Source organism: Schistocerca nitens, chromosome 7 (genome assembly GCF_023898315.1).
Source record: "Schistocerca nitens isolate TAMUIC-IGC-003100 chromosome 7, iqSchNite1.1, whole genome shotgun sequence".
Lineage (NCBI taxonomy): Eukaryota > Metazoa > Arthropoda > Insecta > Orthoptera > Acrididae > Schistocerca > Schistocerca nitens.
Window position 1 is genome coordinate 343,845,957 of NC_064620.1, and position 25,696 is coordinate 343,871,652.

The 25,696-nt window shown below is 40.5% G+C and overlaps 1 protein-coding gene across 1 annotated transcript in view; it reads right to left on the minus strand.

Moving 5' to 3' along the window:
- Positions 1 to 25,223, minus strand: part of LOC126195609 (WD repeat-containing protein on Y chromosome-like) — a 455,713-nt gene extending 430,490 nt beyond the window's left edge. Inside the window, exons 1-2 of the mRNA XM_049934234.1 lie at positions 25,127 to 25,223; positions 15,040 to 15,380 (exon numbers count right to left, since the gene is read on the minus strand). Coding sequence (XP_049790191.1) covers positions 15,040 to 15,380; positions 25,127 to 25,223 — 438 coding nt within the window. The remainder of the gene's footprint in view (positions 1 to 15,039; positions 15,381 to 25,126) is intronic.
- Between the last annotated feature and the right edge of the window lie 473 nt (positions 25,224 to 25,696).

Genomic DNA, 25,696 nt, shown 5'->3' on the forward strand with positions numbered 1-25,696 from the left:
ACGTGTTGTGCAATTCGGCGGTACGTCCACCCGGCCTCCCGCATGCCCACTATACGCTCTCGCTCAAAGTCCGTCAACTGCACATACGGTTCACGTCCACGCTGTCGCGGCATGCTACCAGTGTTAAAGACTGCGATGGAGCTCCGTATGCCACGGCAAACTGGCTGACACTGACGGCGGTGGTGCACAAATGCTGCGCAGCTAGCGCCATTCAACGGCCAACACCGCGGTTCCTGGTGTGTCTGCTGTGCCGTGCGTGTGATCATTGCTTGTACAGCCCTCTCGCAGTGTCCGGAGCAAGTATGGTGGGTCTGCCACACCGGTGTCAATGTGTTCTTTTTTCCATTTCCAGGAGTGTAGTCAGTTGACAAGGTGACTTTACAAGGTTAAGATGTTGAACACCCAAAAGAAGGCGTGTGTTGCAGTTATATTAATTACAGCTTGCAAGACTGGTCGCATGTTAATTTACTGATCGAAATCAGCATCACAGATTATTTTCTGATGAGTTCTGCATCTCATGACAAGTTATTTGTGTTAATACATGATAAGACAGAGAAGCAAAATACATTAATGAGAGAGGCAATCACACTCGCCAACAGATTAGGAGTAACTTTGAGATGTCTCGCAACAGCCATGTGATTTTAATGCTCGAAACTTAGTTCAGTAAGATCAGCAAGCAGAATTAGTAAAATTCTATGGAAACCTTTCAAGCAGTTATATCTGCCTGGCAAAGACCTGTTCAAGCAATCACCGTAAAACATTTTTTTATGCTTTGTGATAATTTGGTGAACGCAAGATGCTTACTTGTCATTGCAGAGATAGGACGCATTTTTTGAAATACGAGTGTTTTTTCAAAACAAAAAGTAACACAACAATCTATTCCATATTTTCAAATTAATGAAGTACACAATGTCATAGATAATCCTCCAGTATCCATCCTAGAGTGGCATTCACAATGATTACCATTGCCTAGGCCTATTAACATTCTTTTTTGTTAAAAGGCTGCTTAAAAATTCAATCTGTTGTAGGGGAATAGCAGGTAGGATGGGCCAGCGGGGTAGTATGGATCAGTTGGTATTTCAGCTATTCACTACTAGGTAGCAGCATGGTACACAGTGTAATCTTTGCCACCAGTATCATTTTTCCATGTGCAGAGAGTTTGTTTGCCTCCTAGCGTCATATCAGCTGCAACTAATTATTGTTTGTTTGTGCTTGCACAAGTTGTTGCCTCAAATATTTTCTAACATCACCCTGAATCATTACAGGTAAGAATATACTTATGAAACTAGAGCTGTTATTTAGTTTACTCTATTAATGCAAGATACTGACAATTGCATATCGTTTGCTCTAACAATGTTTCGCTTACTACCATGTTTTCATATCAGTGTGAGTCAGGTAGTAGGGGCCAGGCGACATTCAGGTGCCAGCCGTGGTGGCCGAGCAGTTCTAGGCGCTTCAGTGCGGGACAGAGTGACTGCTATGGTCACAAGGTTCGAATCCTGCCATGGGCATGGATGTGTGTGATGTCCTTACGTTAGTTAGGTTTAAGTAGTTCTAAGTTCTAGGGGACTAGAGACCTTAGATGTTAAGTCCCATAGTACTCAGAGCCATTTGAAACATTTTTGAACATTCAGGTGGTATGGGCCACGGAACTCATTTCCTTTTTTTTTAGGATACTTTTCCAACACTTAAGAAAAAAACCAGAAGTTGAAGGTCAGGGAGAATGGTCAGAGAAAGATATGAAGAATGCTGTTGCAAGTGTATTGAAAAATAAACTTTCTGAAAGAGCTGCAACTGACCCATACCATGTACCTAGAAACAGTCTGCAAAGGAAGTTAAAATCTATAGCAAATAATGAGCCAAATGATATGAAACCACAAATAGGGGTTTTTAAATCAACCTTTAATGAAAGATGTGAAAAACTTTTAGAAGCTGATTTGATGGATTTAGATTCGAGACTAATGCCCCTGTACAAAACAGAATATTTGAAACTGGTCTATGATCTGGCAGAAAAATTAATTTTGAGTCACAGATTCAACAAAAAAAAAAGGCTGTAAAATATTTTTATGCCAGTTTTATGAAGAAGCACCCAAATTTCACCTACAGGAAACCACAATCAACTAGTCTTATGTGGTGTGTAGGGTTTAACAAGCCACAGGTCGAAAGTTTCTTGAGGCAATTTGAAATCCTCTTAAAAAAGCATTCCTTCATCCATCTCAAATTTTGAATGCAGACGAGACTGGTGTATTGTGTGTGCATGAAGATGATAAGGTCATTACAGTGAAAGGCAAATGTCAAGTGGGGAAAATTACATCCAGGAGAGGGGACGTAATGTTACACTTCTGTTTTGTATGAGTGCAACTGGGAAATTTATTCCTCCACTTTTTATTTTCCCAAAGAAACGAATGAATGACAAGCTCATGATTGGTGCTCCAACCGAAAGCATTAGTTTTCCTACTTTTAGGGGCTGGATGACAGCTGAGGCTTTTCTTAAGTGGCTTTGACACTTTGTTTCCTTCACAAAGGCCTCAGCAGGAGATCCTGTCTTGCTGATTGTAGATGGGCATGTCAGTCACATGTCATCATGCTTGCTTGGGAAAACCATGTCTGTATGCTAAGTTTTCCCCTACACAGTTCTCATAAGTTGCAGCCTCTGTATAGGACGTTCATGAAACCTTTCAAAAACTGCTACAACACTGCTTGCACTTTGTTGATGAGGGTTAATCCAGGGTCAAGAATTAATGACTTTGGTAGTTGATGCTTACAAGCAAGTGTGTTGACTAGATTTAGCTGAAAATGGATTTAGATGCACAGACATATTTACTGATTTCGACTTTATGGGCAGTGATGTTACCAACATTGTACAGGAACCTCTCCCTGAGATGACGTGTGATGGGGCTGTTGTTGCTACATCTAGGACACCCACATCAATCTCACCAGCAGCTGTGATAGCCGCTCTCCCCTCCCCCCTCAGCTTGCTTCCCATGCAGAATCTACAATCACTTCTGGAGAGACCACCACTTCTTCCAATGTATTACACTCAAGTGAACATTCTGGTTTTTCAGGTGTTTTAAAAGAAGTGTCGCCTTTGCCTTCCTCCAGCGAAAAGAGGTTGACATGTCGAAAAGGAAAGGCAGAGTGAAACGAAATATTGACATCAACTCCAATAAAAAATATGCTGACAGGCAAGAAAGATTCAGAAGAGCAAAAGGAAAATGCACAACAGAAAAAGAACAAATGAAATTTTCAAAACAAGAACAAGTGATGATCAATAATAACAAGCGAAATGAACAAATAAAAATTTCTCATAATGACAGTCCTACACCAAGCACTCCTCAAGACGTTGTAGATGTGAAGTGCATTGTTTATATAGAAAGCTATAAGGAAAGCTGTATTCAGTGCAACAAGTGTGAAGGCTGGGCACCATGAGCACTGTGCGGACATTGATGACTTACTGTTTTATTTTTGTATCTCTGTAAGCTAAATAACTCATTGGATAAATGAGCTATAATATATTATACAGTGTGTATAGTATTAAACAATAAAACTTTTATTCAAAACAATGTTTTTGATTTATGAACATAATCATATTGGTGTGGCCCATACTACCCACCAATTTTTAAAATGCCCAGAGTGCAAGGTTAATTCTAATTACATTTTGTGTTATATTCTCTTCATATACTGCTAAATATATTTTTATTACTTAGAGGAAAGAAGTTGAAAATACGATTTTTTTGCTCATAACTGAGTTAAGCTACAAATATATTTAGTAATTTACATTTTTCCTTAAATGGCCCATTATACCCACCGTTCCCCTATGATATACACAACAGCAAATTGAAAAAATAAACCGTGCAAACTAATGCCATGTGGCTGGTTCCAGAAGTTCTGTCAGCATCTAAATGGAGAATATTATCACACCATCAATATTTGATCTCACATGATCAGTAGGTATTGAGGTCCGTCAATACTGCCCATCAATATTTCTAGTACTGACAGTTCGTCAATACAAGCTGTCAGTCATTCAATATATTGCCAGATTGACAACATTATTGAACGTGTGAGGATCCCTTAAGGTTATTCTGGATGGAACTCCAAGACCTTTCCTTCAATCATGGCCAAGAGTTGAGCAATACAATTCCAGAAATGAAACTACCAATATTCCCCTACATGTGGACTATACTGTATTACCAACAGACACATTGCAAAGAAATTAACAAAAAACACTCCTGGTTGTACCTTCTGTAAGTTCAATTTCGAATGATCACAACAGTTCATTTCTGTTTACTGGTATCTGTCACGAAATGAAACATTCTGTCAGGTCCCTCCACAAACGAGAATTCCCCCCTCTGCCTCGTTTCTCTCTGGACTAATAGGAAGGCTTCAACAAAGGTGGGAAACAAGCAGACCAATAAGAATTCAGCTTCTTATTACTAAAACTAATGGGTGGCCGACGTCATTCTTGGTGAACCAGCCTCAAGTCTTCCCAGGTAGAGTAAAAGGAGTAAGACGACATGTAATTACAATTAACCTACATACACGAGTTTTAAACATATTAGCTGTTGCTACACTTCTGCCTTATTTGTGTGTAGCATCACTATAAGACTAATAAATAGCTATGGAAATAATCAAAAGTATTCACGTGTCCTCTCTCCCTAAGCGGGACCTAACAATGGCCACAGTGCAACAAAATTTCTACATACAAAGTCATCAACTCTCCGCGGCCACATCTACCGAGCTTGCCACTATACGATACACATGGCTGTAGAGAGGTGCATCGTTCATGCGCTATCTGTCGATAAACCATCTGAATTATAACTTTGTTGATTCTTCAACAACATTCCAAGGCACCACACATAAAATACAGAATCAAACAGTGACGTACTTCTCTGCAGAAGCCCGGCGCCACCACCACCGCCGCAGCCTGCTTCTGCTACTGCTATAGTCTCCAGCCAGCCCTGAGCACACTATGTGATCAAACGTATCCGGACACCTGGCTAAAAATGACTTACAAGTTCGTCGTGCCCTCCATCGGTAATGCTGGAATTAAATATGGTGTTGGCCCACCCTTAGCATTCATGACAGCTTCCACTCTCGCAGGCATACGTTCAGTCAGGTGATGGAAGGTTTCTTGGGGAATGGCAACCCATTCTTCACGGAGTTCTGCACTGAGGAGAGGTATCGATGTCGGTCGGTGAGGCCTGGCACGAAGTCGGCGTTTCAAAACATCCCAAAGGTGTTCTGTAGGATTCAGGTCAAGACTATGTCCACGCAAGTCCATTACAGTAATGTAATTGTCGTGTAACCACTCCGCCAGAGGTCGCGCCCTATCAACAGGTGCTCGATTGTGTTGAAAGGTGCAATCGCCATCCCCAAATTGCTCTTCAACAGTGGAAAGTGAGAAGGTGCTTAAAACATCATTGTAGGCCTGTGCTGTGATAGTGCCACACAAAACGACAAGTCCCTTCCATGAGAAACACGACCACTCCATAACACCACTACATCCGAATTTTACTGTTGGCACTACACGTGCTGGCAGATGACGTCCACTGGACATTATCAACATCCACCCCATGCCATTGGATCGCCACATTGTGTACCGTGATTCGTCACTCTAAACAACTTTTTTCCACTGTTCAGTCGTCCATTGTTTATGGTCCTTACACCAAGCCAGGCGTCGTTTGGTATTCATCAGCATGATGTGTGGCTTATGAGCAGCTGCTAAACCACGAAATCGAAGTTTTCTCAACTCCCTGCTAACTGTCGTAATACTTGCAATGGATCTTGATGCAATTTGGAATTCCTGTGTGATGGTCTGGATAGAAGTCTGCCAATTACACATTACGACCCTCTTCAAGTGTAGGTGGTCACTATCAGTCAACAGACGAGGTCAACCTGTACGCTTTTGTGCTGTTTGTGTCCCTTCACGTTTCCAATTCACTACAACATAGGAATCAGTGGACCTAGGGATGTTTAGGAGTGTTGAAATGTCGCGTACAGACTTGTGACACAAGTGACACCCAATCACCTGACCATGTTCGAAGTCCGTGAGTTCTGCCGAGTGCCCCATTCTGCTCTCTCACGATGTCTAACGACTGTTGAGGTCGCTGATATGGAGTACCTGGCGGTAGCTGGCAGCACAATGGACCTAATATGAAAAACATATGTGTTTGGGGGCGTCCGGATACTTTTGACCACACAGTGTATAGCTCCGAAGCTGGAATTGGTCACACACATCCCATCCCTCTTGTATTTGAATCCTGTAGCCCAGTGAACTACTTCCCCCCCCCCCCCCCCCCCCACACACACACACACACACGTCGGTATCTGGAAAAGCTCTGCCTGCTCTCTGGGTGTGCTGAAAAAGATTAGAGATTCAATTAACATCTACCCAAAACAATTATCACTCACCAGTGGAAGCAGAGTATGTAATAAGACGACACCAGCCAAAGTGTTTTGTGCAGAGTATTTAACACATTGTAATATTCTTCATTGAGTATCTCTCTAATTATCAGAGATCCATACAAATGTTCTTGCCTTGGAGGATGGAAAAGCTTTGACATTTTTATAAATTATGGCCTACGTGCATATTTTGTTAACACTTGCTGGTTTAAACTTTATGTTGTTGGCATTTATCTGCAGCATGCACTTTGGAAATTCTTTACCAGCAGTAAATCTTTTGTTGCTTGTAGAAATGCTGTAACACACTTTTGAGGCACTGATGGCTAAATTTTTAGAAAACTTTCTGTTAATCAATCAGCTAATGCTAGATTTTGTCCTGGTACGGTTGATCAACACGTGAATGTTACGTGAACTGAAACCAGAATCAGAGCAGAGGAAGCAACGTTCATTTTGTGGAAAGGCTACTGAGAAATTTTAGAGAACGGGCATTTGTATAAGGAACAGTCAGGTGAAAACCGGATACCTGCTATAACAGGGCCATGGAATGGTTCCATTCAAAAGCAATCACCACACACATTAAGGCATTGGTCCCACTGGGAGACGAGACGATCGAGTCCTTTTTCACAGAACTCGGTCAGCCACTGACAGATCCATAACTGCACCCACTTTTGCACTTCCTCGTCCAAGAGAAACCGACATCCATGCATGTCTGGCAGTGTGGGACTGGGCGTTATCGTGCAACATGATGGTTATATCCAACAGCATTCCTGAGCGTTTTGACATTATGCAAAGTGTCTTCATAGTCCTGTGCACTGATTGTGGTTCCACACTAGACACTCGAGGAACACGAAGAGCAGAGGGCCCCCTGCAGTCGAAGAAGTGGGCATCGTTATGTTATTGGAACCTGTATGAATATCTTTGGATTTCCTTTGACGGGAGGGATGTGGAATGTCTCCACAGTTTGCTTTGCCGTTTGCACTAGGGCTGTCGGAGGAATAATCATGTTGCACGATGATGGCCATCCCCACACTGCCAAACAGATGAAGGCTGCACTTCAGCGATTTGGTTGGGAAACATTGCAACATCCTGTCAACAGTCCAGATCTTTTGCAGCGTAATTTTCATATCTTTGTCAACCTGAAAAGAGACATGGATGGACGTCGGTTTCAGTGGGGTGAGGAAGTGTAAGATAGGTTGAGGCTGTGGAGCTGTTGGTGGCTGACTGCATTGTATGAAACAGGAATTGAAGTCATAGTGCGTGGATGATTACTTTTGAATAGAAAAATTCCATGGGTCCATCATGGCAAGAGTTTGGTTTTCATATGATTGCTCCTCATACCTGACAATAGAATGATTATCCTATCGCCAGCGTACATTTTGTGCAAGGACCACAAAGATAAGAGCAAAAAATTGGTACTCATACAGAGGCATATAGATAGTCGTTTTTCCCCTCACTCTATTTGCGAGTGTTACAAGGTACCCTCCAGAAGGTATGGTGGCTTGTGGGTACTTATGCCTTCTAATAATTTTTGAGTCCTCACCAGGAGTGATGTCATCCTCATGTGACAAACTTATAAGCATAGAGTGACCTAGAGTTTGGACCAACGTTAAAAAATGTGAAGACTTTGCGACATGTGTGCAGAATTAGCGAGCATTGCAGTTGTTCTGGCATATGCATAGGTGAACCCTGGATGTGTAGGAGCTATAACACAGTTATCGTGAAACTCTGCTTGCATAATTTTTTAGGGAACGTACACTTGAGGCAACTTGCATTTTAATTATACACCGCATCTATTAATCCACCGTGGTAACGGTCTCAGGCTGACAAGCAAAGCCGGTAATCTGATGTATTTTTTTATGTAAGACACCACAAAAATTCGAATCATTTTCCGAAATCTTTTACACAAGTGATCAATAATAATTCTAGATCATGAGGGCTCACTGAAAAGTACCAGACTACACATGAGTGCTGCAAAATCTGCAACAATCCGACGCCGTGGATTCACTATCATCGATCATCAATCGTGCTCCATACAGTCCCGACTTGACCCAACCCAATTGTCATCTATTTTCCAAAACTTAGAGAACGCCTGCAAGGACTTCACTTCCATAATGGCTACGTGCAAGCAGAGGTGAAGTTGTGGCTCAGATATAGACGGCTTCAATAAACTTGTCTCTCATTGAAAGAAATGTGTTAGTCACCAGTGTGAATAAGTTGAGAAATAAATACGTAGACACGAAGAATAAAGATGTACAATGTTAATAATATCTGTTTTATTTAAAAAACCTGAAGAGTTTACACACACAAGATTTGGAGGCGCTACTTTTCAGTCCGTATATTCACCCAGACGGGTAAAAATATGTTTACGGTGTCTTATTGCCCATAGTACAAAATACTGAGGTTATGAGATTACTATAGTGGGATTATGTGTTTCGCATCAGGCAAACAATTTGTAATGATGAATGCGTAGCATTGCTCATCTTTATGTTCCTCGTGCTTTATCTCTACTACAGCAAAATCGTCTTGCACTTCTGGGCAGCACAAACCAATCATTCTCTTTTCGAAGGGGTGCTCTTATTAATACAGTTCTTACAAGTATGATGCAAATAATTTCGCCACAAAAGGCACAGGATAGGAATTGCACTTTATTAAAAAAATGTATGGTGTGGAAGCATGCACATATCATCATCTACAGCTACGCTGTGCTGACAAGAGTGCTAGTGAAAAGGAGAATATTTATCTCTCACCCACTTAGGGTACACGTAGCAGGTACCAGAAACAATTAGTTCTTTTTCAATCTTTTATGGACTTTACACATTTAAAGTACAATAAATAATTTTTTTCCTAACGGTTTATGTGCAAGATGTTTGTAAATGAATGGTCACGGTTTTCAATAATTAATAATGAATACATTTATTACTTTATATGAACAAATCTTACAGCATAATCAGCGGCAGCTGTGCGAGTTATCGATGTGCTACCCACAGTTTGCTTGGAATGCTTAGTGCGTAGTCATAGCATCTGTTTTCAGGATGGCGGCGATGGCGGCGCAACAGGAAAACGCTTTCTTTGTGCTCCAGTTTGAGGTGTCCAGATCTGTGGGTACAGTGTAGCATGTATTTTGTGCACGGTTTAGAAAAGACCCACCACACAAGAGTAATGTAGGTAGGTGGTACCGACAGTTTGTGAAAATCGGATACCTTTGTATGGGGAAGAGTGCTGGTCGACCTCGTGTGTCTGATGCAAACGTCAAAAGAGTGCAGGTCATTTAATAAAGTAATTGGATTATTCACGCCAAGGATTACGGTGAGGAAGGTGTTGCGTAAGCAGCTACGTTTTAAACTGTACAAAGTGGGATTAGTGCAGACCCTTACACCAGCAGACAAAGTGAGAAGAAGTGACTTTTGTGAAGAGCTGTAGCCGGCCGCGGTGGCCTTGCGGTTGTAGGCGCTGCAGTCCGAAACCGCAGGACTGCTATGGTCGCAGGATCGAATCCTGCCTCGGGCATGGATGTGTGTGATGTCTTTAGGTTAGTTAGGTTTAAGTAGTTCTAAGTTCTAGGGGACTGATGACCTAAGATGTTAAGTCCCATAGTGCTCAGAGCCATTTGAACCATTTTTTGAAGAGCTGTAATTAAAAATGGAGGACGCTGGTTTTGTAGAAAGACTCATCTTCTTCAATGAGGCCAATTTCCATCTAAGTGGCAAGGTGAACATGCACAATGTCCATATCTGTAGAAGCAGAAACTGTATATGCTGACAGAGCATCAACGTGACTCTCCAAAGATGAAAATTTTTTGTGTGGTGTCGCGTGAGGAAGTGCGCGACCCATTTTTCTTTGAACAACAAACGGCGATGGTTAACTGATTTTGAGACATATTGGATACCTGATTGTTACCCTAGCTGAACACCTGCTATGATCACTATACTTTGCGACTGGACAGTGCTCCATCTCATTTTCACAGGAATGCAAGAGAGCTCCTTAGTCATATTTTTCATCAATGCTGGATTAGATGAGTTGCAACAGCAGACAACACCCTTCTCCGCTGGTCATCCCATTAACCAGATTGAACACCCTGCGATTTCTCTCTGTGAGGGTTTGTGAAAGAGCGAGTTTGTGTACCTGTGTCTGCTGAGGAGGTGCACTATTGGATAAAGCACACACCGCAGACCATTACATAGGATATACTATGCGAAGTATGGGAAGAGTTCGATTACCATGTAGTTGTGTGTTGTGTAACAAAGGGTGCACATATTTAAGGATTGTGATTAATGGATCATAATGGTTGGACAGTTGCCGCTGCTTATGCTGTAAAGTTTGCCCATATAAAAGAATAAACTGATTTATTATAAATTTTTAAAACAGCACCATTCGTTTATAAACACCATCTACATTGAAACTTCCTGGCAGATTAAAACTGTGTGCCACACCAAGACTCCAACTCGGAACTTTTGCCTTTCGCGGGCAAGTGCTCCACCAATTTTTTTTTTTTTTTTTTTTCGTTGTGTTTGCTTGTTGCGGACGTCACAGGACATCCGTTTAAGTTCGTTTGTTGATCCTTCTACTCAGTTTTTTATTACAGACGCCAACCAGCTTTCTGACCGAACATGCTGAGCTACCATGCTGGCACCAACTGAGCTACCAAAGCACGACTCACGGCCCGTCCTCACAGCTTTATTTCCGCCAGTACCTCGTCTCCTACCTTCCAAACTTCACAGAAGCTCTCCTGCGAACCTTGCAGAACTAGCACTCCTGAAAGAAAGGATATTGCGGATACATGGCTTAGTCACAGCCTGGGGGATGTTTCCAGAGTGAGATTTTTACCCTGCAGCAGAGTGTGCACTGATGTGAAACTTCCTGGCAGATTAAAACTGTGTGCCGGACCAAGACTCGAACTCCGGGACCTTTGCCTTTCATGGGCAAGTGCTCTACCAACTGAGCTACCCAAGCACAACTCACTCCCTGTCCTCACAGCTGGTAGAGCACTTGCCCGGGAAAGGCAAAGATCCCAGGTTGGAGTCTCAGTCCGGCACACAGTTTTAATCTACCAGGAAATTTCGTATCAGCATACACTCCGCTGCAGAGTGAAAATCTCATTCTGGAAACATCCCCCTGGCTGTGGCTAAGCCATGTAGCAGTAGTAGTAGTAGTAGTTTATTCATCCAGAGACAATTTACATTGCATGGATTTCGTCAAAAAATACATAGTATATATATATATATATATATATATACACACATATAGGGTGAACAATACTATACAAAATACAGATGTGCATAGTAGACTACATAACATCAGACCACATTGAAATAGCATGTACAACTTTGATTATTTACATTGATGTATGAGAAAGACTTTTTACATGGAATACACAGTTGATATTTAGATATAACATATACAATTCTAGCACTTTTGTACATATTATTTATTTAGATCATAGCAACAGTCAGATAAAAATTACTATTGGCACAGAGTACATAAATATAATTGTTTAGTATGAAGCTATTCCAGGTATTCTTTTACACTATAATAGCAGTTGGTCATTAAAAATTTGAATACTGCTTCTTTAAATGAAGACAATTTTTTTATTTCTTTTATCTTTACCGGTAGTTTGTTATGCAATCTGCTTCCTTGTATGTTTGTTTGTTTCTGCGCCAAAGCCTTGTTAACTCTTTTTATATGAATGTCATTGCACTTTCTTGTGTTGTAAGTATGTAGATCCGAGTTGGATTGGAAATTGTTAACATTTCGTTTTACATTAATTACGCTTTTCTGTGTATAGAGGCACATATAGAATATTCAGCTGTTTAAATAATTGCTTTGAAGGAGTTAGGCTTGAACTGTTGGTAATTATTCTAACAGCTCGTTTTTGTAGAGTGAAGATGGTTTTGAGATTTTTCTTACTATGACCCCAGAAGATGAGGCCATAGGTACTAGCAGAATGTATATAAGCAAAGTAAACAGCTCTGCTACATTCCCTACTACATACAAAGCTAATAACGCGTAAAGCAGAGCAAGCAGAGCTTAACTTATGCGAGAGGTACAGGATATGGGATTTCCAGTCTAAATTTTCATCTATATGTACACCTAAGAATTTTGTGGTAGCAACTCTCACAATTTCTTTATTTTGTATTCTGAGATCTAGATCAGAGTGTGACTTTGCTTTCCTGTAATGGATATAATTAGTTTTAGAGATATTTATGGTTAATTTGTTCACTTCAAACCAATTTTGCAAATATTCTATAACTCTGGTTGCAGATGTTGGCAATACCCGGTTTATGTCAGTTACTACAATGTTTGTGTCATCCGCAAACAGGGTTATATGAGTACCATTTACTGGAATCTTGATATAATTTATGTAAAGAAGAAATAGGAGAGGTCCTAGAACACTCCCCTGCGGTACCCCTATTGGCACAGTCTGAATATCCGATTTGTAAACAATACTTTGGTTTTTACTGTTTGTTGTTGCAATTTCTACTACCTGTTTCCTATTATGGAGATATGACTGAAACCACTTTTTAGCTACTCCTCGTATACCGACATATTCTAATTTGTCTAGCAGGATATCATGTTGGACAGTATCGAATGCCTTTGAGAGGTCCAAATTTATTCCTATTGTACTGTTGTTCTTATCTAGCCCCGTTACAATATTTTCAATGAATTGGGTGATGGCTGACTCTGTACTCATTCCTTTGCGAAAGCCGTGTTGGTTTACAGACAATAGATTGAATTTTTCGAGGTAATTTGTAATTCTGTTTTTCATGACTGTCTCTACTACTTTTGAAAATATCGATAATAAAGCTATTGGTCTATAGTTTCCCACTTCATGTATATTGCCCTTTTTATACAATGGTTTTACTTTTGCAATTTTTAATCGTTGTGGAAAGACACCTTCTGAAAATGATATGTTTATGATGTGTGAGAGTGGGTCTGATATAACACTAGCACATCTCATCATGACTGAGCAAGGTATCTCGTCAATCCCTGAGGACATTTTATTCTTCATTGTTTTTATTATTTGATTAACTTCCAATTTGTTTGTGGGAGGTAGCAATAATGAATTAACACTTTGTTCTTCTGGGATTGATGTTCTACTAATCTTATAACAATTTTTATGCAGATTGATTGGACTATTTATGAAGTAGTCATTAATGTAATTTGCTAAAGTACGATTTCTGACTAGCACACCTTGATCATCTTTTAAAACAAAGTCATCTGGATTTCTAACATTTTTGCTTGGGCCTATTTCTTTTTTTACTACATTCCATATAACTTTTGATTTGTTTGCTGACCCAGCAATTACACTGTCATTGTGCATTGCCTTGGCTTTTTAGATCACCTTCCTGTAAATTTTCTTGTATGTCTTAACATAATCCGTGAAGTGTTCATCTTTGTTATCTTTTTTGAGTTGACTGATATGTTTTAGTGTTTGACTAGATACTCTAATAGCAAGTGTTATCCACTGGCTTGTGTTCCTAGGCATGACATTGATCTTTGTGAGCTTTTTTGGGAAACACATCTCAAATAGGGACATGAATGTACTAGAAAAAGCATTGAAAGATTCCTCAGTTGTTGTTTGTGCACAGACATCTTCCCAGGTTTCATTAGCTAACAACTGGATGAAAGTATTTACTTTTTCTGTATAGAAGTGCCTTTCGTATCCCCACTTATAATTTACTGCCTTGGGGATAGAGTAATTTATGTATGTTAATAGTGTATTGTGATCCGAAAGACCTAAGTTTACGTTTAGTGGCTCAGTGATACCATTCTCCATAATTGAGAAAATATTGTCTAAAAGAGAAGATGACAGTTCTGTAATTCTGGTGTCATCTGTAAAGAGTGGTTTCGTGTGGAAGCTGCTGAGTATACTCAAAAGCTGTCTTTTTTTCGTCACTTTCAATTAACAGGTTAATATTAAAATCTCCACATAAAAATAATTTCACTTCATTACTATAAAAAGTGTTAATGCTGCTTCTATTTTTTTGAAGAATATGTTTTTGTCACCCAGTGGAGATCTATATACTGTAATGACAACTAGTTTTTCACTCTTCTCCTCTGTTTTTAACTCTATGGCACATGATTCAAAATGTTTTTCTATATTTAGATGGTCCAATTCTGTTTTCACTTTGAACTGCAGTCCTACTCTAGAGTAAATGCATACCTCACCATTTTTAAAAACACTTCGGCAATAATGTGTTGCTAAATTAAACTTGCTTATATTTATGAGACTTAATTCACTAGCCTTGCACCAGCGTTCAGATAAACAAATACGAGAGACATCAGCAAGATTATTTAAAGCTACTTCTAGATCTAGTACTTTGTTTCTGAGGCATTGAATATTCTGACACATTATCCTGATTGTTTTGCAAGTATTTTTTCTTTTGTCATTACCTGGTAATGTGCTGCTTTTTCCATAGTAGTTGTGACTTATCTGCAAACTTTCTTGCTCATTTGTCACAATCTTTTCCATTTCTTTGTCTGAAGCCATAAAAAATCCTTATTTAATGATGTAGATGTACCTAGTCTTTGACTCCTCCTTAGGCAGTGTTGTGTTGCTGCAGCTGTTGTTGATGGTTTTGTTGCTGCTGCTACTGTTGTTGTTGGTTCAGTTGCTGCTGCTGTTGTTGCTGCTGGTACATCTGTGGCCAGAGGTGGTGGTGGTGGTAGTGGTAGTGGATGTGGTGGTGGTGCTGACAGGATTCTTCGTGCTGTTGCTGCCTTTGATTCTTTTATTGGCACTGTTTCTGTTGGTGGTGGATCTGCTGTTGTAGTATCTGTTGGTTTTGCCCTGTAATTGCTGATGCCTGTGGTTTCCTTCCTCTTTTCTGCCAGTGACTGTAGTGGAACTGCTACAGTTGTTGACACCATTTCTGCTTCTGTTGCTTGTGCTGCTGCTGTTATTGGTCTTGTTGCTTGAACTGGTTCAGATGTTGCTGGTTTTGCTGTTGCTGCAGTTGTTACTGAATTTGATCGTGATGCTGTAGCAATTTGTGGTTCCGCAATATCATTTCTTTCAGGAGTGCTAGTTCTGCAAGGTTCACAGGAGAGCTTCTGTGAAGTTTTGAAGGTAGGAGACAAAATACTGGCGGAAATAAAGCTGTGAGGACGAGGCATAAGTCGTGCTTGGGTAGCTCAGTTCGTAGAGCACTTGCCCGTGAAAGGCAAAGGTCCCGAATTCGAGTCTCGGTCTGGCACACAGTTTTAATCTGCCAGGAAGTTTCAAATATTTTCTGCAGAGTGAAAATCTCATTCTGGGACCATCTACATTGATTTATTTCTAATAACCTTCAGAGAATAACAACTTAAATACTATGTTTCCCATTGAACTTGTTCTTTGTAAATGTTTTTTTTTTTTTTTCATCCTATATACAGTTAATACATTTCAATCGTTACAGGGTCTGCTTGTCAGCCTGAAGCTACTACCATGTTGGATTAATAGATGCAGTATATAATTAACAAGCCAGCTACCTCAAACATATGATCCCTAAAAAATTGTCCAAAAGAGTTTCGCGACAACTACAAACATATAGAAAATAACGTATCTGAAGTCCTCCAAGGAAGCCTATATTACATAAGATTTCGGGATTGCAGCCGGATCTCATCGACTTCTTTCCACGATATTTCGGCTGCCAACCTTACAGCCATCTTCAGGCGAGAGTTTGACACTGGAGATGCTGTGTCAAACACTCGCCTGAAGATGGCTGTAAGGTTGGCAGCCGAAATATCGTGGAAAGAAGTCGATGAGATCCGGCTGCAATCCCGAAATCTTACGGAATATTCGATACGCCGGGAAAATTTCAAGAGTCACAAGCCTATATTACTTGGGGATTGGAAGTCAGTCCATGGTTCACCTATGGATATGTCTGAACAACTATCATACTAAAACCCTTTCTAATTCTGCACACTTGTCACAGAGTCTTCATATGTTTGTAATGCTGGGCTGAACTCTAGGTCTCTCTATACTTTTAAGTTGGTCATGTGATCATGCATCATTACCAGTTGCAAGTCCCAAATCCTTAGAAGGCATACTTACTCTGCAAGTCAGTGTATGCTGCATTGAGGGGGTACCTTATACCACTCAGAAATAGAGCGAGGGGAAAAATCGACTATCTGCTTCTGTACAAGTTCTAAATTTTTCGCTTATCTTCTTGGTTCAGACGAAAAATGTGCGTTGACCATATTAGAGTCGTTCTGTTGTCAGCTACAAGTGTCTATTCTAAAAAATTTCTCAATAGTATTTTCGCGAAATGAACATCACCTTCTCTTCTTCGATTCTGGTTTGAGTTCACGTAGTGCTCATTTATTGATCGAACCTACTAGTAGCAAATCGAGCATTGCATGATCGATTTACAGGAAGCCTTCTACAGTTAGCTTTCTGTGCCTAAAGAGTGTGTTACAGCATTTCTGCAGCAAAAGATTTACTGCTAGCAAATCGTTTCCAAAGTGCACGTTACAGGCAGGTGACAGCAAGCTTACAAACCACAAAGTAGCATAAAGATTAAATCAGCGAGTGTTAGCAAAATATACATACAGAAAATAATGCATATGAAGTCAAAATTTTTCCATCTTTCAAGGCACGAACATTTATGGTTCTCCGATAATTACAAGAAATATGTAATACATGATCTACATCTACATGCCTACTCTGCAATTCACATTTAAATGCTTGGCAGAGGGTTCATCGAACCACAATCATACTATCTCTCTACCATTCCACTCCCGAACAGCGCGCAGGAAAAACGAACACCTAAACATTTCTGTTCGAGCTCTGCTTTCTCTTATTTTATTTAGATGATCATTCTTACCTATGTAGGGTGGGCTGAACAAAATATTTTCGCATCCGGAAGAGAAAGTTGGTGACTGAAATTTCGTAAATAGATCTCGCCGCGACGAAAAACGTCTTTGCTTTAATGACTTTCATCCCAACTGGCGTATCATATCTGCCACACTCTCTCCCCTATTACGTGATAATACAAAACGAGCTGCCTTTTTTGCTCCCTTTCGATGTCCTCCGTCAATCACACCTGGTAAGGATCCCACACCGCGCAGCAATATTCTAACAGAGGACGAACGAGTGTAGTGTAAGCTGTCTCTTTAGTGGACTTGTTGCATCTTCTAAGTGTCCAGCCAATGAAACGCAACCTTTGGCTCGCCTTCCCCACAATATTATCTATGAGGTCTTTCCAACTGAAGTTGTTCGTAATTTTAACACCCAGGTACTTAGTTGAATTGACAGCCTTGAGAATTGTACTATTTATCGAGTAATCGAATTCCAACGGATTTCTTTTGGAACTCATGTGGACCACCTCACACTTTCCGTTATTTAGCGTCAACTGCCACCTGCCACACCATACAGCAATCTTTTTTATAGTGTGTTTCTACAGTGTGTTTAATACTACTTGCATTTACTCTGCTGCAGTACACTTTGGCTGGTACCTTTTTATTGCTTCCTTCACTTCTGACAGAGGGTAATAATTGCACAGGTAGGCATTAATGTGTCATCTGCTACCGTATTCAGCACACCCAGAGAGCGAATAGATCTGTTGCACAACTCAACGTGGGTGGGTGGTAGTTCCCTCTGCTAGACAATACGTATATGCGCGGAAAGAGATGTGTCTGGTGCATTGCAGCTTCAGTGATATTCCCAGGACTGGCTGGTGACTCGCTATGGCTGCGACAGCCACAGAGACAGGCAGTGTTAGCGGAGCCAGCGCCGGCTGTATAGCTCGTGTCTTATACAGTGGCCGATGTGCAATGACCTCATTCTTTTGCTCAGAAGGAGAGGCCGAATTTCCCGCCTTTCGCCCGGTCACCGATGATAGTATCCCTGCAATCTTTCTCAAACGATTTCACAGAAACTATTCGGTAAAAAAAAATCATTTTTGCTTTACTTATAGCTTTATATGTCAGGTATGTCAGGTCCATTGTAATGCATACGTACTTTCCCTTCACGTGTTTAAGCCAAGTATTACGCACATTTGTGCGATCGGGAATGCTCAGTAGCAGCCAGGCTACATGTACATTTGACAATTAAGCGTCAGCAAGTAGCATTAGTGATGAAATCATAGGAGGCAATGTTGTGCAACCTTAGTAGGGACAAGATCCGACTATTCGGGCGTAGGATCTTACAATCTGAGACAGTGTTAGGAGACAAACTTCCGTCACAATGTCCGTAAACGTGACGTCAGATCCGCCTAGCAACAGCGACCTGAACGCCCATTGGCTGAAAGTTTGGATAAATATATAGGAAACGAGAGAAGTGTCCTTATTGGCTGAGGGAGAAAGGGGGGTCTCTCTTGTCCGTCGGGAAGACAGGGCGAGTTAGTCGCGAGTAGCCACTCAAAACGCACGGTCGAGAAAACCGGGGTGGCTCTAAAAGAACGGTCGCGAGTACGTATTTCAGCAGTTACACAAGATATAAAGCGAAGTTATAAGTTATTAGAACGCCACGTGTCGTGGGCAGTGTCTATCATTATGTAAAGTTAGAAAACGGTGTTAATGTGTGTAAAGGGTCCCTTCTAACAGCTTTATCCAAAATTTTTGAGAAAGTGATGTATTCAAGAGTAGCTTCTCATATCTGTAAAAATGAAGAAGTAACAAAATGTCAGTTTGGTTTCCAGAAAGGTTTTTCAACAGAAAATGCCATATATGCTTTCACCAATTAAATTTTGAATGATCTGAATAACCGAACACCACCCATTGGGATTTTTTGTGATCTCTCAAAGGCTTTTGATTGTGTAAATAATGAAATTCTGCTAGACAAGCTCAAGTATTGTGGCATGAGTGGGACAGTGCACAAATGGTTTAATTCGTACCTAACTGGAAGAGTGCAGAAAGTTGAAATAAGTAGTTCTCATGACATGCAAAGATCAGCACATTCCTCAAACTGGGGAACTATCAAGAATGGGGTTCCACAAGGGTCAGTCTTGGGTCCTTTGTTGTTCTTAATATATATTAATGACTTGCCATTCTGTATTCATGAAGAGGCAAAGTTAGTTCTCTTTGCTGATGATACAAGCATAGTAATCACACCTGACAAACAAGAATTAACTGATGAAATTGTCAATACTGTCTTTCAGAAAATTACTAAGTGGTTCCTTGTAAATGGACTCTCACTGAATTTTGATAAGACACAGTACATACAGTTCCGTACAGTGAATGGTATGACGCCATTAATAAATATAGACCTTAATCAGAAGCATATAGCTAAGGTAGAATATTGCAAATTTTTAGGTGTGTCCATTGATGAGAGATTAAATTGGAAGAAACAAATTGATGATCTGCTGAAACGTTTGAGTTCAGCTACTTATGCAATAAGGGTCATTGCAAATTTTGGTAATAAACATCTTAGTAAATTAGCTTAGTACGTCTATTTTCACTCATTGCTTTCATATGGCATCATATTTTGGGGTAATTCATCACTGAGGAATAAAGTATTTATTGCACAAAAGCGTGTAATCAGAATAATAGCTGGAGTCCACCCAAGATCATCCTGCAGACATTTATTTAAGGATCTAGAGATATTCACAGTAGCTTCTCAGTGTATATACTCTCTTATGAAATTTGTTATTAACAACCAAACCCAATTCAAAAGTAATAGCAGTGTGCATAACTACAATACTAGGAGAAAGGATGATCTTCACTATTCAAGATTAAATCTAACTTTGGCACAGAAAGGGGTGAATTATACTGCCACTAAAGTCTTTGGTCACTTACCAAATAGTATCAAAAGTCTGATAGATAACCAACAAGTATTTAAGAAGAAATTACAAGCATTTCTGAATGACAACTCCTTCTACTCCATAGAGGAATTTTTGATATAAATTAAGAAAAAAAATATTAAAAAATAAAAAATAAAAACAACACAAAAAATAAAAAAGTTGTTATATTAACTTAAGTATGTTGTTAAATTAACTTAATTATGTCATGTATTGGAAAATTTGACTCGTTCCACACATTAAGAAATATCGTATTCATGATCCATGGAACTAGTATTAATCTAATCTAATCTAATCCATAAAGCCGTAGTCCAGAGCCGCCATATTGCAAATGCTCATTCTGTGACGAGTGTGCCAAAGTACTTTCTATATTAAAACAAGTATAGTACAAACGTTGTTGGCAATTAACAACTGGCATCCCTATACACTCCACTTCAGCAGGATCCCAACCTACATGGAACCTGGCGCCTGAGCACTACTACTGTGCTACGAGGGACTTACCGAAGCAGCAAGACACCAGGTTAGTGATACCGCCCAGAGAAGCACTTCCTTCTCGCTACAATGCCACTGAGGGCATTGTACCATGATGAGGCGCTCATCATTTCGTTAATAGTCATACTTATTGTGATATTTCCGTGAAAGTAAGACATTGCACGAAATTCGGGACAGCGTGCAATGAAAAATAAGAGGTCGCTATGATTTTTCGTTTGGTGCATATTACACAATATGTTGTGGCATGTGAAATTTAGGTAACATATTGAATGTTTCTTTAAACTTGGGTAGACGTATCTATCTGTCACCAATCTCCAGAAGACTGACCTGATGTAGCACACTCATTTTCGATTGTGCCGAGCCAGTGATAAACCCAATGTGAAATATCCACATCACTCCTCATATTTCATAAACGGTTTCAGGTATCGAAATAAGATTCTAGCAAATGAGCATTATATACTGGATTATTTCAATAACTACAGACTTTTTCGGTGAAATAATGTGATTTTTAAGGACCGTCGATCGTTGGTGAAACGAGAAACGCTATGGGTTTTAGAACAACACATGTGAAGATATTACACGTTTTTTTGTACCGAGGATGAGCTTTATCATAAGCTACTGACTTTACTTTTCCTCAGTTCCTCACTTAAAAAACTTAATAAGCCAACTGTTTCACAATCCTCTCGCAATTGTGTCTGCACAACATGTTAGTGAGCTGAGACAGCATAAATTTTGCTGTGTTTTGGCAAAAGAAGCAAATTTTGACTAGGCAACCAGAGAAATGTGCAGGTTTTACTCAAAATTCGCCACTCACGACGCTTCTCTGAAAGTAACAAATGGTTAGCACGCCAGGCGCAAATAAATCGGGCCATTTTTGGAGGAATTCTTTTTAGATACTAACGAAAGCAGGGATGACAGTAGATCTTTTTGAACTGTCACCATGCAAGTGTAGGCATGGAGGGGCCTCACTTAATGTTTACAAAAAATGTGAATGTAGGCTTCAGGTTAGAATGGCACTTACCCCTCCAGCGCCCTGAGCGGCCCCCAACCACTGCCTTCTCCCCACGCTTCCCGACTGCGTATATAGTGGCCTTGGCATTTTGTGCACACTATATCTTTTGCAGAGACATGCACGACCCATCCTCTTCTACGTAACTATTCAGATCTATATTTTATGCAAGCGTCTTTGGAATATTCTTGATGGAGAAACGACGAAATTATTATTCAGAAGGATTATCAACAGACAGCGCGCAAACACTGCAGGTCTATACAGCTAAATGTATTGTAAAGCAGGGCGTCCATGGCTTCGGAGAGTCAATTACTTTATATATAGATATAGTTAATTTTTGCTGCACTATGGCCATTGTTCTGTTCCATTTGGATATTGGGGACGTGTAAATACTTTGTATTTTTTCCAGTGAAATTTATGAGTTTTACAGTAAGGTCACACACTAATATTGGTGCAAAGCGCCAAGAATGTAAGGGAAGAGGAAAGTGAAATTTTCTAAGTTCAAAAATGGTTCAAATGACTCTGAGCACTATGGGACTTAACATCTATGGTCATCAGTCCCCTAGAACTTAGAACTACTTAAACCTAACTAACCTAAGGACATCACACAACACCCAGTCATCACGAGGCAGAGAAAATCCCTGACCCCGCCGGGAATCGAACCCGGGAACCCGGGCGTGGGAAGCGAGAACGCTACCGCACGACCACGAGCTGCGGACAAAAATTTTCTAAGTCCTAACAGAATAGCACTGCTCAAGCTCACAGAAGTGTTAACATGAGCCAGGCACTAGGTGTAAACATTACAACACAGCTAGTCAGTCACCAAGTGTGCAACATCAACACTTCTGTTTGTGAGTGGGAGCAAGCTTAGTGGAAAAGGGTTACATGAGTGCAGACCAATTTGCCTCTATCGCTCAGGTAATTTATGTAAGAAACTCTAAGGAGTACTTAGCAAGATCCATTATGCGTTGACAAAGAAGTTAAGACGCTGAAACAAACTGATAAAGCAACTGTAGCAGGACATGAGACCACTGAGAACTCATAAAGATCAGAACCGATTCAGTCAAGATGAACAATGTCAAAAAGGAGATCCTCTCCTAAATGTCATTAATATTCTACCTCGTTAGACTGGAGTCAGTTGCACAATAGAATCCATGGTGTTCATGTATTCACACTTGATTATCTGAATGTTGTGATGATCTTGAAAGATCTTTGTATGAGATTGTTCCAGTACCAGTCATACCATGCTACCTTATGGGATGACCACCGATCCATAGTCATATATGATAGAAGGCAGCCTCCAGTACCAGCCGCCACTGATGGGTAGTCCAGGGGCCTATTAACACCATTGCACCAGTCCAGCATCACTTGGATCAAGATCGGCATTCATCAAGACCCCACGGTATCGAACATTGTGGTTAATCTGTTGTTACAACACAGGCATTGACCTGGAAGAACAACGTGTGAGACACTACAATCCCTCGTTGTGGAGAGCTTATGACGGGGCACCAGAGGCACCAACCCGCTTACTGTAAGTCATTGGCCTGAGCACATGGTGGTTAGCACACTGGACTCGCATTCGAAAGGACGACGGTTCAATCCTGCGTCCGGCCATCCTGATTTAGGTTTTCCTTGATTTCCCTAAATCGCTCCAGGCAAATGCCGGGATGGTTCCTCTGAAAGGGCACGGCCGACTTCCTTCCCCGTCCTTCCCTGATCCGACGAGACCGATGACCTCGCAGTTTGGTCTCTTCCCACAAACAACCCAACCCAACCCCTGAGCACATGGCTGATGGAGCGAGATAGGCAGCCTGGGCCAGCCACTGGCTTCAGCAGATTCCCTAATGGCTTGCTAAGCCACCAGTAGCCGCTGAAGATACAGCGACGACATGTATACAGAGAAATAAATAAAGTAACATTTAATCCTGCTTTATTGCGTCTGGCGACCTCACTCAGATTCCTCGGCCTTCATCCTGACAAAGAGTAGAATTTTCAGCTCGGGTGTGGATGACCCCCAGAGTGCAAAGGTGTAGCAAGAGTTTGTTTGTGTAAACATCGTGTTGTGGTAGGTTAGCTGTAATTACTTGTCTTCTTACTCTTTTCGTACCACCTGGGAACGCTGGCTGGCCAAGAACCATGTCACTTATGCATTACCGTTAGTAATAAAAAGCTTGACTCTTACTGGTCTACGGGTTTCCTGCCCTTTTTAAGCTTTCCTATTGGTCCAGAGAGAAAGGGGTGGAGGGGGGAATTCTCCTGGGTGCGAGGCATCTCAGAGAGTGTTTCATTTCGTGGCAGTCTCACGTCAGCTATACATGACACCAGTAAACAGAAATAAAGTGATGTGATTATTCATCAGTAAGCTTACAGAATATACAAGCAGGAGTGTTTTCTTTTTTTTTTTTGTTTTTTGTTAATTTTTTCCGGTATGACTGTCACTGACATGTTATGGTCCACACGCAGGGGAATACGATAGTTTTGTCTCTAGAATCGCATTGTCCAACACTTGCTCAAGTGGTTGTTCCCGCCAGACTAACCTTACCGAGGTGATGGACGCATAATTCTCCTAGAGGAGAGGACAGACTAAAACTTTCCGCCATTTTTGCAAAAACATCTAATAACTTGCAAGAAGCAAATTTAGTTACAATGTCATGCTTTGTATTGAATATGTTCGAGTCTTCTATCTCACTGGACAAATTTTTCCACCATTTTGCATAATCCACAGTGACGTAATTAATTTAGCCTCATGACACCGTAAATGACATTGATGTTTACCGCCATTTTGAGTAATATTACACAGTCACAAACTACATTATCAAAGTGTCTTACACCATAAATTACGTCAATATTTGCCGACAATTTGCATAGCATGATGTGAAGTCATTATTTATGATCTCAAAGAGTCATACTTCGTAATATTAACACTATTGGGCTGAGAGCTTTATGGTGTCGATGTGACATGACATTGACGTGACGGTGGTATGGCGTCAAGAATAGCAGTACCAAACTCACATGATTGGAATAATAATAAATTTAATTTATTATTTGTAACAGATACACACACTTCAATCCTATTACTACAGCGTACAGAACTCAAATGGAAAAATTTTCCGTAATTCTAACAACAATATAATTGATTTACTATTTATATGAAATACCTATAGCCTGATCCTCACACTATGGAACCCAGAACTGTTTACTAAACGAGATGTATATCATATTTCTACAGAAACTACAAATAAGAAAAGGAAATAAAGTTGTTAATTGATGACAGTTGATCAGTATGAAGAGGAAAGCAAAATATCTTGTAGACAGCTCGTATGTAGATCATAGTTGGTCCTTTTTGGACAAACTGAGGACTGGCACTCCTTTTACTTCCACTGTGACAGCAAAAATTAAAGCAAGATTACCGGTGTAACAGCGGGATTGAAAGTGGCACGGGTAACATGTAGTCTGTGGCCGCTGCGTAAGATTCTGGGCAACCCCAATATGGGCTCCTTTAAACGATGCTCCTTGATCAGCATTTCCTTCTCGTGGTACTCCAGCATCAGGTGCGTCAGGAATTCATCCCAGTCGATGAAGTTATCTCGCTTCTCATCCATCTGTGCCAGCAAAACAAGAAATCACTGTCTACTGCTTATACAGGAAGATAATCACAGAAGCATCATATTTACTCTCTAGAGTGTGATCACTAAGTGTGGAAACAACAAACATAGTACAGAAATACATAGCCAAGATTACTGCATTGAGGTTGGTAAGCTCACCAATACGGGTTCTCCCCCCCCCCCCCCCCCCCCCCACCGCTAATGTCGATACGATCTTTTTCTGTTTGTTTGTGTGCTTTGCTCTAATTTTTTATCCTTCGGTGGTAGTCAACTTGTGTGTTATGCCCTAACTTTCATACTCTTATTTCTTTATGATACTCTAGAGGATGTAAGAACAGCACAACTGGTGTTAATATGGTGCAAAATAGGCACTGCAGGCTACTTTAAGACCTTTGTGTATGGAATCATTCAGTAATTCGGCCTGGAGATCTGGTAAATAATCGCCCTCTTTAAAATGGCTCTGAGCACTA